Genomic DNA, 12,050 nt, shown 5'->3' with positions numbered 1-12,050 from the left:
GTTTTTAGCTAAGGCCCAAAAGCAAAACACTTCATTTGAAAGACAATATATGTAGAAACTGAGGTATTGATCATAGATTACCACCAAAATTCCATGGTAGAAATATGTCATTTAATGTTTCCAATATGAATTTTCAAATCTAAAAGCATTCAAAAGCACATAAACAGACTACATGGACTCTAGTCACATCAGCTAATATTGATGCATAATAAAATATCTTACAACTTAGAAAAACTTAAAAGAAAAATATGATGACATCTATGTTCCAAGAGCCTGAGTCAGATTTCTTAATGAAAGTCACCTTGAACGAATACTGGATATTGCACTCTCTTCATAATAACAAAAATAACAGAAAATATAAGTAGTGATTTGATAGTTGCTAGATAGTCAGTTACTCAGAAGCCCAAGGAGGCGACCATAAGGAAATAGTAATAAATCTAAGAAAAGAAGGACAAGAAAGAGCCAGCCATGCAAAGACAAGGGGAAGGACTTTCAGGAAGAAACAGAGCTGTACAGAGACTGTAAAACTTGTGGCGGTGCAGCCAGCCTGGAGCCTTTAAGACTAGAATATGATGAGCAAGGGAAGAAGGGTACAGGGGTTGAGAATGATCAGGAGGGGGAGTATGGCATCATACTAGAGCAAGGAGAATGGTGCCCATACTGCACAGGACTGGAAACCACTGGAGAGTTTTCAGTGGGAGCAATCATAAAACCTAACTCTTCAAGGATTGTTCTGGCTTCTGGGTAGAGAAAGAGGTTAATGTTGGAAGCAGAATCTTGCTTAGGAAGCTACTGCAATGATCCAGGAGATAGAGATGCTGGCTTGGACGAAAGTGGGGAGAGGTAGATGGATCTAGGAAATCATTATGGTTGTGGAGTCAATAAAACTTGCTGACAATAGGAATCAAAGTAACTTCTGGGATTTCACTGATACCACCTGCAAAGGAAGGGGTGAAAGAAGGAAGCAGACCTAAGGAAAAAATGAAGATGTTCAGTAAGTTATGTAGAGTCCCTGTTATAATACATTTAAGTGTCATTGACATGTGGTAATGCCTAAGTGTAAGTGAAAGTGTAATAGCTCCATCGTGTCTGACTCTTTGCGACCCCGTGGATGGTAGCCCATCAGGCTCCTCTGTCCATGGGATTCTCCAGGCAAAAATACTGGAGTGGGTTGCCATTTCCTTCTCCAGGGGATCTTCCTGACTCAGTGATCAAACCTGGGTCTTCCGCATCACAGGCAGATGCTTTATCCTCTGAGTCAGCAGAGAAGCCCTGCAGGACATTAAAGGCAAATGGCTACATGTTTATATCCATGTTACAGAACACAATTTTTCTAAAACAGTGAGGCAGAATTATATGAAGTAACATGGAAAAGAAGATGTTAAGAAGCAGAAGATATTAAGAAGAGGTGGCAAGAATACACAGAAGAACTATATCAAAAAGATCTTCACAACCCAGATAATCATGACGGTGTGCTCACTCACCTAGAGCCAGACATCCAGGAATGCAAAGTCAAGGGAGTCTTAGGAAGTATCCCTACGAAAAAAGCTAGTGGAAGTAATGGAATTCCAGTCGAACTATTTCAAATCCTAAAAGATGATGCTGTGAAAGTGCTGCACTCAATATGCCAGCAAATTTGGAAAACTCAGCAGTGGCCACAGGACTGGAAAAGGTCAGTTTTCATTCTAATCCCTAAGAGAGACAATGCCAAAGAATGCTCAAACTACTGCACAATTGCACTCATCTCACATGCTAGTAAAGTAATGCTCAAAATTCTCCAAGCCAGGCTTCAACAGTACGTGAACCGTGAACTTCCAGATGCTCAAGCTGGACTTTAAAAAGGCAGAGGAACCAGAGATCAAATTGCCAACATCTGTTGGATCATTGAAAAAACAAGAGAGTTCCAGAAAAACATCTACTTCTGCTTTACTGACTATGCCAAAGCCTTTGACTATGTGGATTACAACAAACTGTGGAAAATTCTGAAAGAGATGGGAATATCAGACCACCTGACCTGCCTCCTGAGAAATCTGTATGCAGGTTAGGAAGCAACAGTTAAAACTGGACATGGAACAAGAGGCTGGTTCCAAATTGGGAAAGGAGTACGTCAAGGCTGTATATTGTCACCCTGCTTATTTAACTTCTTCTTTTTTTCTTTTTTTTTTTTGCTTATTTAACTTCTATGCAGAGTACATCAGGAGAAATGTCAGGCTGGATGAAGCACAAGCTAGAATCAAGATTGCCAGGAGAAATATCAATAACCTCAGATATGCAGATGACAACACCTTTATGGCAGAAAGTGAAGAAGAACTAAAGAGCCTCTTGATGAAAGAGAAAGAGGAGAGTGAAAAAGTTGCCTTAAAACTCAACATTTCAGAAAACTAAGGTCATGGCATCTGGTCCCATCACTTCATGGCAAATAGATGGGGAATCAGTGAGAGACTTTATTTTTCTGGGCTCCAGAATCACTGCAGATGGTGACTGCAGCCATGAAATTAAAAGACACTTGCTCCTTGGAAGGAAAGTTATGACCAACCTAGACAGTATATTAAAAAGCAGAGACACTACTTTGCCAACAAAGGTCTGTCTAGTCAAAACTACGGTTCTTCCAGTAGTCATGTATGGATGTGAGAGTTGGACTATGAATAAAACTGAGCACTGAAGAATTGATCCTTTTGAACTGTCGTGTTGGAGAAGACTCTTGAGAGTCCCTTGGACTGCAAGGAGATCCAATCAGTCCATTCTAAAGGAAATCAGTCCTGAATATTCTTTGCAAGGGCTGATGCTGAAGCTGAAACTCCAATACTTTGGCCACCTGATACAAAGAACTGACTCATTGGAAAAGACCCTGATGCTGGGAAAGATTGAAGGCAGGAGGAGAAGGGGACGACAGATGGTTAGATGGTATCACTGACTAAACACACAAAAGTTAAGTAGACTCCGGGAGTTGGTGATAGGCAGGGAGGCCTAGCATGCTGCAGTCCATGGGGTTGCAAAGAGTCAGACATGACTGAGCGACTGATCTGAACTGAACTGAACTGAACATGGAAAAGGGTCCATGATATTAAGTGAGAACAGCAAGCACAAAGTACATTGTATTTATTTAAGGTTTTTTTTAGTTCCTTGTGCACAAATGTATAGTTATCTATATACACAGAAAAATAGATCTGCAAGGCTCTACAGAAAATCCCTAACAATGGCTCTCTCTCAGGAGGATGACAGAATTAGGGGTAGAATTAGAGGCAGAAGGTTTTCGAGTCTCTGTTCAGCATGCACCCACCCTCCCACCCCACTCCCACCATTTCTAGATGGAATCCCTTTTGGTCAAGAATTCTATGCCATGCCTAGTTTCTGTGTCTGAAACAAAGTTATCACCATTCCATTCCCCTGGCCAGTATCTAACCCTGGGGATGGAGGCAGATCTCAGCACAGCAGTAACTCCCCTGGTAGTTATTCAGCTACTTCTCAGTCTCCAGATTCCCTGGGTGGGAGTCAGTCCTAAGCCAGCTCTGCCTAACTGCAAACTTCACATCGTAGCTCTCAGAGTAGCGCTACTGGAGCCTCAACCCCAGCCAGCCTTAAGGTACGGGAGCTGTAGCCCTTAGCCTGCACCCCAACTTTCGCTTTACACGTGCTTCTTCTAAATCATCTCTTCCCAAACACTCTCTGCTCCAGTGGGCCTTCTATATTTTCAAAATTTCTGGGGGAATTCAAGAGATGTGGAACTGATTCTGGGTTCTTTCATTCGAAAAATACATATAAGATCTGACTCCTACAACTTTATTATTTTATATCTATCACATCATAGCATCTAAGACAAAACCTCAATACCCTGTCGTTCATGTATTACATGAAGAAGAAATGGTTTTAGATGAATGAACTTCCACACAAAATGCTGATTCTACAGAAATTTCAGACACACTGTTGAGGTCCACCGAGCATATTTTGAGAACACACCACCAAACAAACGAAAATAGCATCATTGTCATGTTACAATCTCAATGTGTGATTTTCAAGTTCTGCTCACAGGGCTGGAAATGAAATCTGCCAAGTAGCACATGATCCATCCTCAGAAAAGACGGTATGAAAATATTAACCATAGAGTAAAATTAACATGAAACTTGTATTATGGGATAAAGTAAAAAAGTGTATCCGTGTCTGTGTCTGTGTGTTCTATTAAAATGCCCTTCTCCAAGTTTTCTTTGACATACTTGAAGTTAATGAGCAAAGCAGAAACTATAAATTTTTCCAGTAAGCATGATGATTGCGAATGGTTTCCATTCCAAACTGTTGAAGTAGTCACAGAAAGCTTTGAAAAAGTCCATGTATTAGTCAGTTTGTTATTATGATTTGCAAAGTTCCAAAATAGGAGCCTCAAGGTCTACATCGCTCACTCTCAATACTCACCTCACTCGCCATCTCGGAAGCTCTTTTGGCATGCTGAATTCCAAGGGTGTCAGGGCCAACTTGCATTCCTTTCCCTTTAATTTCTGATTCCAGGTCTTTCTTGTATTCTTTCTATAAAAAAGCAATATTTTCCAATACTCAGACACTGAGGGGACAAAGACATATCTGAATTCAATGATACCAAAAATGGCTGAACATGTTTTGTTTTTTTTTTTTAAAGAAGAAAACAGAGCTTACTTTGTACTATGAATGATCACCTAGACCTAAATTTTCTGAGCTGCTTAGAACTATATTCACTATCCTCACTGAAGAAGAGTTTATACACTCTAAGATTTTTGCTATATAAAGGCAATTGCCAGGTGACAGTCTTCACTGACAACTGTCTTGGGGCCAGAAGGATCGGAAGGCAAGTTTAATTGAGTTGATGTTTTAGAAAGAAGACCGACTTTGAGGTTAGAGCACTCGAGGCCACGTGTGTGATACTGGGACTGTTTCTTCACATTTCTGGTTTACTCATCTGCAAAATGAGGATTATAGTTCCTCTGTGCAGGATCACTGTGAGGATCATTGAGACTGCATATAGCCTACTGCCCAGAACAGAGTGGGTTTTCAGTAATTGATAGCTTTTTTTCTACTTTTTTACTCCTATATCCACATCCTAAGGCCTGGTTTATTGGTGTTCCTGCCACTGTCTTGCTGTCAACTTTCTTTGGATGAACTCTGCCACTGAGAGTTTAAAAAACATTTCCCAAGTATTATTGATAAGTAATTTAAAAAACTGAACTCTGAATGTCACTAGATATATCACGCATAACAGAAAAAAAATTTATAGAAAATTACTGTTATGGATAAGTGTGGTGACAATGTCAGTCAAAGACATCACAATGGACAGTGTCGTTTCTGCCTCTTCTGGCAAAAAGTTCCACAATTTTCCCTTAAGGAATTACCTCTAATCTCTCTCAATCCATCAACTCTGGGTGGGTTGTTCTGGGGTGAGTGTGACTTTTCCTAAATATATTTTTAATTCCACTAAAATGAGAGAAGCAAAAAGCAAGGAGAAAAGGAAAGATATAAGCATCTGAATGTAGAGTTGAAAGAATAGCAAGAAGAGATAAGAAAGCCTTCCTCAGTGATCAATGCAAAGAAATAGAGGAAAACAACAGAATGGGAAAGACTAGAGATCTCTTCAAGAAAATTAGAGATACCAAGGGAACATTTCAGGCAAAGATGAAAGATAGAAATGGTATGGACCTAACAGAAGCAAAAGATATTAAGAAGAGGTAGCAGGAATACACAGAAGAACTGTACAAAAAAGATCTTCACAACTAAGATAATCATGATGCTGTGATCACTAATCTAGAGCCAGACATCTTGGAATGTGAAGTCAAGTGGGCCCTAGAAAGCATCACTATGAACAAAGCTAGTGGAGGTGATGGAATTCCAGTTGAGCTATTTCAAATCCTGGAAGATGATGCTATGAAAGTGCTGCACTCAATATGCCAGAAAATTTGGAAAACTCAGCAGTGGCCACAGGACTGGAAAAGGTCAGTTTTCATTCCAATCCCAAAGAAAAGCAATGCCAAAGAATGCTCAAACTACCGCACAATTGCACTCATCTCACATGCTAGTAAAGTAATGCTCAAAATTCTCCAGGCCAGGCTTCAGCCAATACGTGAACCGTAAACTTCCTGATGTTCAAGCTGATTTTAGAAAAGGCAGAGGAACCAGAGATCAAATTGCCAACATCCGCTGGATCATGGAAAAAGCAAGAGAGTTCCATAAAAACATCCATTTCTGCTTTATTGACTATGCCAAAGCTTTTGACTGTGTGGATCACAATAAACTGTGGAAAATTCTAAAAGAGATGGGAATACCAGACCACCTGACCTGCCTCCTGAGAAACCTATATGCAGGTCAGGAAGCAACAGTTAGAACTGGACATGGAACAACAGACTGGTTCCAGATAGGAAAAGGAGTACATCAAGGCTGTATATTGTCACCCTGCTTATTTAACTTCTATGCAGAGTACATCATGAGAAACGCTGGGCTGGAAGAAGCACAAGCTGGAATCAAGATTGCCAGGAGAAATAACAATAACCTCAGATATGGAGATGACACCACCCTTATGGCAGAAAGTGAAGAAGAGCTAAAAAGCCTCTTGATGAAAGTGAAAGAGGAGAGTGAAAAAGTTGGCTTAAAGCTCAACATTCAGAAAACTAAGATCATGGCATCTGGTCCCATCACTTCATGGGAAATAGATGGAGAAACAGCGGAAACAGTGTCAGACTTTATTTTTGGGGGCTCCAAAATCACTGCAGATGGTGACTGCAGCCACGAAATTAAAAGACGCTTACTCTTTGGAAGGAAAGTTATGACCAAGCTAGATAGCATATTCAAAAGCAGAGACATTACTTTGGCAACAAAGGTCCGTCTAGTCAAGGCTATGGTTTTTCCAGTGGTCATGTATGGATGTGAGAGTTGGACTGTGAAGAAAGCTGAGTGCCGAAGAATCAATGCTTTTGAACTGTGGTGCTGGAGAAGATTCTTGAGAGTCCCTTGGACTGCAAGGAGATCCAACCAGTCCATTCAAAGGAGTTCAGTCCTGGGTGTTCTTTGGAAGGAATGATGCTAAAGCTGAAACTCCAGTACTTTGGCCACCTCATGCGAAGAGTTGACCATTGGAAAAGACTCTGATGCTGGGAGGGATTGGGGGCAGGAGGAGAAGGGTATGACAGAGGATGAGATGGCTGGATGGCATCACCGACTCGATGGACTTGAGTTTGAGTGAACTCCGGGAGTTGGTGATGGACAGGGAGTGCTGCAATGGCGTGCCGCAATTCATGGAGTTGCAAAGAGTTGGACACGACTGAGTGACTGAACTGAATTGAACCCACTCCAGTATTCTGGCCTGAAGAATTCCACAGCCTATATAGTCCATGGGGTCACAAAGAGTTAGACATGACTGTTGTGAAGAGGTGCCGTCACACAGAAACAGCCTCTCAAGAGCAAAGCAAGAGTGAAGATAACAGAAGAGAGAGATGAAGGAAAAGAGACAGCATTCAAATTCAACCTGAATGTGATCCTCAGATTTCTCTGTTCTTAAACCAAGACAGTTTCTTAATCAGGTTTGACTTGGGTTTCTATTATTTGCAACCTGACTAATACAATCACATCAACATCACCACTGTGATCATCATTATTGTTACTGTGGTTTATTGACATATGTGGATAAAGTCTTAAATTTCTTCACTGTTAAAGTCAGTGAGACTCTCCTCAAAGACAGTGTCATTATTTGCTATCAAAGTAATGAGATAACACAAGGATTAAAGGACTTACAGCACTTCAGAGGCACTTCATTCTTAAAAATTTCATGTAAAGTGAGTAACGGCCACTTTCATTTTATAAAGAGGTTCAAGTGGACTCAGTAGCTAGCCAAGGACTGGGACAGCCAGTGAGCATGTGAACTTTTAAACTGTAGTTACTAACAGACCACCTTCCTAATCTGCCTTTCACTAGTTTAAAAGATGACGTTAAATTTTATTCAATTATTTTGGCTAAGTATATAGAATTTCTTTCTGAAATAAGGAAATGTTCATTTTTCTCATACCACATAGGAGATGGTGAGCATCGTTTTTTTAAAAAATGCATTGACTGCAAAAAGATTACTAGGACATAACTGCTTATTACCATCTTACACATAAAAGCTGTGGAACATTTATATACAGTTAACTTTGGCCACCTCATGCAAAGAGTTGACTCATTTGTAAAGACCCGGATGCCGGGAGGGATTGGGGGCAGGAGAAGAAGGGGACAACAGAGGATGAGATGGCTGGATGGCATCACCAACTTGATGGACATGAGTTTAAGTGACCTCCGAGAGTTGGTGATGGACAGGGAGGCCTCAAGTGATGCAATTCATGGAGTTACAAAGAGTCAGACACGACTGAGCGACTGAACTGAACCGAACTGAACACAAACAACAAGAAGGTTAATTCCCCTATTACTATCGTCAGCCCTCCACACGAGAGGTTCCTCCACATCCGAGGTTCCTTAGCATTCACAGATTCAACCAATCATGGACCGTGGAGGATTGCAGAATTTACAATTGAAAAGTATGTATAAGTGGACCTGCACGGTTTACGTCCATTTTGTCCAAAGGCCAACTGTATAATCTCTGAGAAAAAATTACAGACAAGGAAATCAGCTGAAAATTCATAGATTCTCAATCGTTAAATAAATGAACTCACCTCACTAATCATTTCAGATGCTCGTTTTGCTCTTTGAATATCAAGTACTTCGGAATTAAGCTCCATTCCTTTCCCTTTTATTTCATTTTCCAAATCCTTTTTATATTCTTTCTATGAAACAAGAATATTACTGTTTGAAATTTACTGGGAAACTCTTTAATTTATACACTGTTTCACATGTGTTTCCACAGACCACAGAAAGAAAATATTTCTAGAAAGGAATGAACCAGATTTCTGAGCATTCCTGCTCTTTATTTCCTACAGATACTTCATTTTCTTTTTTAGTCATGGTTGTGTGGTTGCCAATACTATCAATCTTTTTTCTTTTATCCTGTCTTCCCACATGTTTTGGTACCATATTGGAGCCATATTTTTAAAAGATATCTTCCTTTTCCAAAATTTATTGATTTTTTTATTGAAGGATAATTGCTTTACAGAATTTTGCTGTTTTCTGTCAAACCTCAGCATGAATCAGCCATAGGTATACATATATCCCCTCTCTTTTGAACCTTTCCCCGCCCCACCCATCTCCCTAACCATCCCACCCCTCTTCCCTTTAAATGGTAAGGAAAGTCTTAAGAATGCATGCTTTTTACTAAGAACTTGAAGTATTTCTTTGAAAGTTGTCTATAAAATATGAATCATTAAAAGAACATAATTGGAAGGAATGAAAAATTACAAAATCAAAAGGACTGATGTAGCCAATTTTTTGTTTCCATTTTATTCAAAGATTTGTAAAACCAAATAATTTCCTACAGATTGATAATATATAGTCTGAATTTTACCCATTTTAACATAATATTTTAAGTAGATCCAAATGTCTTTAATCTGTACATATAATATGGTTTTTTTAGTTTGTGCTAATGAATTTCTGTCTTCTTACTAATTGAATTATGAAAACAATGTCTATCTTAATCTAATTCAGCTAAGTTGCCTTTATGATTAACTTGTCAGATGAAAGATGAAACTTCCTTTAAGGATAAGAAATCATGTTCTAGTTAATTCTAGGGTTCATTTGATGTTATTTTCTCTTTGTCCAGTTTAATTAAATTAGCCGGTCCTCTGCTTAACTAATAGCCTACAAGACACTGTAATGACCTGCATGTAATTTTGGAAAGAGCTCTGGAGTCAAATGACCTGGATTCTTTCACTTGTTGGTCTTGTGACCTTCAAGAGGACTTTAGGTAACTGAGCCTTGATTTTCACATGGACAAAATGAAAATAAAAATACTTGCTATACCAGTATCAAGGACAATTGAGGGAATCAAATTAAGTATAAAAAGATATATTATATCACAACAGAAATGCAAAAACCATAAAGAATGCAAAGACAATTTGAAGCTAAATGCTTACACATTTAAAGCGAAGTCACAATTTCATTAAGTCATGAGTCTCTTTTTAAAATTAGATATCAGTATCAGTAACTTAATTAAAAGATTTTTAATCATAGTCTCTGGGCTTTTTTCTTATACTGATGCAACACTCTAAATCAATAAGTCTAAAATAAGATTCATTCACAGAGAAAAATAAAAGAAAATGGCAATAGCATGTGTATTAAAGTCATTTACAATTCTCAAAATAGATCTCACATTTTCATTTGTATATAAATAATAAAAACTCTCTTTTAAAAAATTCATGTAAATAGTGCATACTATTTAAATAGAAGACAATAACAGCAGGAAGTTGTCACGTGGTCAGCCTTTAACTTCAAAAAATTTTATAGGAACTAGAAGTGAGAAGAGATAGGGTAGCAAGAGTTCTCTTCCATGATATGCCTACTTTAGCCCAGCATACATTACAACAGTGAATCACATTAAATTTCTACGAGTAGTTAAATGCTAAAGCCAGTTGGTATTTCGTTATTAAAGAAGTTCACAATGATTAACATCTTTGCAGGTAATTATACTCTGTTCTATTGGTTTAAGACACTTCTTTCAGGGATAGTTTCTTCAGTTCAAAATTTAGGATGAAATGGGTTCTCTGATGCTTTCTCTTAATGTAAAGAGAAACTATTTAAACAAAGAACTGAAAGAGTTTCAAGTTACTTAGAAACTATTTAAAAAAAAACAGCAGAAACAAAAACAAAACTTTTAAACTGTGAACATAATAATTTTAATTGTTAGATTTGAGGGCCTTAATGTTCAACAAATTTAATAACATTGTGAGCCAAAATGTACCACTAAGTTTAGGGGTTGGGGGGAAATGCTGCTGAGTATAAAATGAAAAATGGAAATGAATTCTTATGCTGTATATGCTACATATATTATTTTTTCCCTACTTAGCACACAAGCCACTTATAAATGTACCATTTATCCAGACCTTCACACATCACCTCATTTCTGATATCAAATGTCATGAGAACGCTGCTGAGAAGTTACAGAAAAAGCTGGTACTAATATGTGGTTTATAATAACTAAATTTGAGAGAATCAAGCTAACCTCATCCACACTGAAAATATTTTTTTAAAAAACGAACTGCTATAAAGCTACTTATAGAGCTTCTAAGCTACAAGCCAAACATAAAATCAAAGTATTTTTCAAGTTTTTCAAGGGAATCTGGGTAATTTATTCCTTCAACATTAAATGGAAATATTAACACTTTCCTATTTTTAATGAAAACATAAAACTCTATTAGTAAAGGTCAAAGTGAAGGAAAGAGTAATGGATGAATAACTCAAACACTGATTTAGAGAATTAGTAGAGAATTGATTAGTGCATATTTTCTGGGCTATTTCTTTTGCAGAACTATAGAGTAAATAGTAGGATCATACCTCCTTCAGAAGGTTGGTGATGTACTTTACATGTAAAAACTCTGGAGTCTTGTCTAAATCCATTGATGACCTTCCTTTAATATCCTTCTCAAAATCCTCTCTGTAAACTTTCTGTAAAATAAGACCACATAATTTTAAATTTAGAAAATACCAGTGACAGTTGAAAAGATAACAAGAGTTCCTGGAACAAAATTGATGTTTTTCTTATATAACTGTATCATCTCTGAGTCTTCTTACTAACAGGAAAATAACTCCAATCTTAACATAATATCTCAGATCACAAGCTACCATCATTCCTAATACAGAAATGCAACAATAGGATATATTAATCATGCATTTACATTCCAGGATTTCTTGGTGAGAGGAAAGTAAGTGAACTAGTACAGGAAAAAATTCAAGGAACCATGAGACCAGAATGGTACAAGGGTCCCCAGCGGGGGTGTTCCTGTGACTGAGGAAGAGGTACAGGGAAGTGGAGTGCAGCAGGGCCGGGAGAGAATGAGGGTAAGCCTGAGACATCAGTACCTCCTTCTTCATGTTGTTGTCAGAAAAGCAACATGATTTTTGAGACCTGTGTCTCTCAGGTACATTTACCTGACAATTTCATACAGTCTTAAACTTCCAGA

The 12,050-nt window shown here is 38.2% G+C and overlaps 1 protein-coding gene across 4 annotated transcripts in view; it reads right to left on the bottom strand.

Moving 5' to 3' along the window:
* NEBL (nebulette) overlaps positions 1 to 12,050 on the bottom strand; it is a 384,633-nt gene that overhangs the window by 54,167 nt on the left and 318,416 nt on the right. For 3 of the 4 annotated variants that reach the window (XM_040248594.1, XM_040248595.1, XM_040248596.1), the window contains 3 exons: positions 11,425 to 11,535; positions 8,655 to 8,765; positions 4,408 to 4,518 (listed from right to left, as the gene is read on the bottom strand). The exons of the other annotated variant lie outside the window; for it this stretch is intronic. In XM_040248594.1, coding sequence (XP_040104528.1) covers positions 4,408 to 4,518; positions 8,655 to 8,765; positions 11,425 to 11,535 — 333 coding nt within the window. The remainder of the gene's footprint in view (positions 1 to 4,407; positions 4,519 to 8,654; positions 8,766 to 11,424; positions 11,536 to 12,050) is intronic. 4 annotated transcript variants of the gene reach the window in all.

The sequence above is a fragment of the Oryx dammah genome, unplaced genomic scaffold (genome assembly GCF_014754425.2).
Source record: "Oryx dammah isolate SB20612 unplaced genomic scaffold, SCBI_Odam_1.1 HiC_scaffold_10, whole genome shotgun sequence".
Lineage (NCBI taxonomy): Eukaryota > Metazoa > Chordata > Mammalia > Artiodactyla > Bovidae > Oryx > Oryx dammah.
The sequence above is the reverse complement of the archived record's forward strand: the minus strand, read 5'-3'. Positions and strand labels throughout refer to the sequence as shown.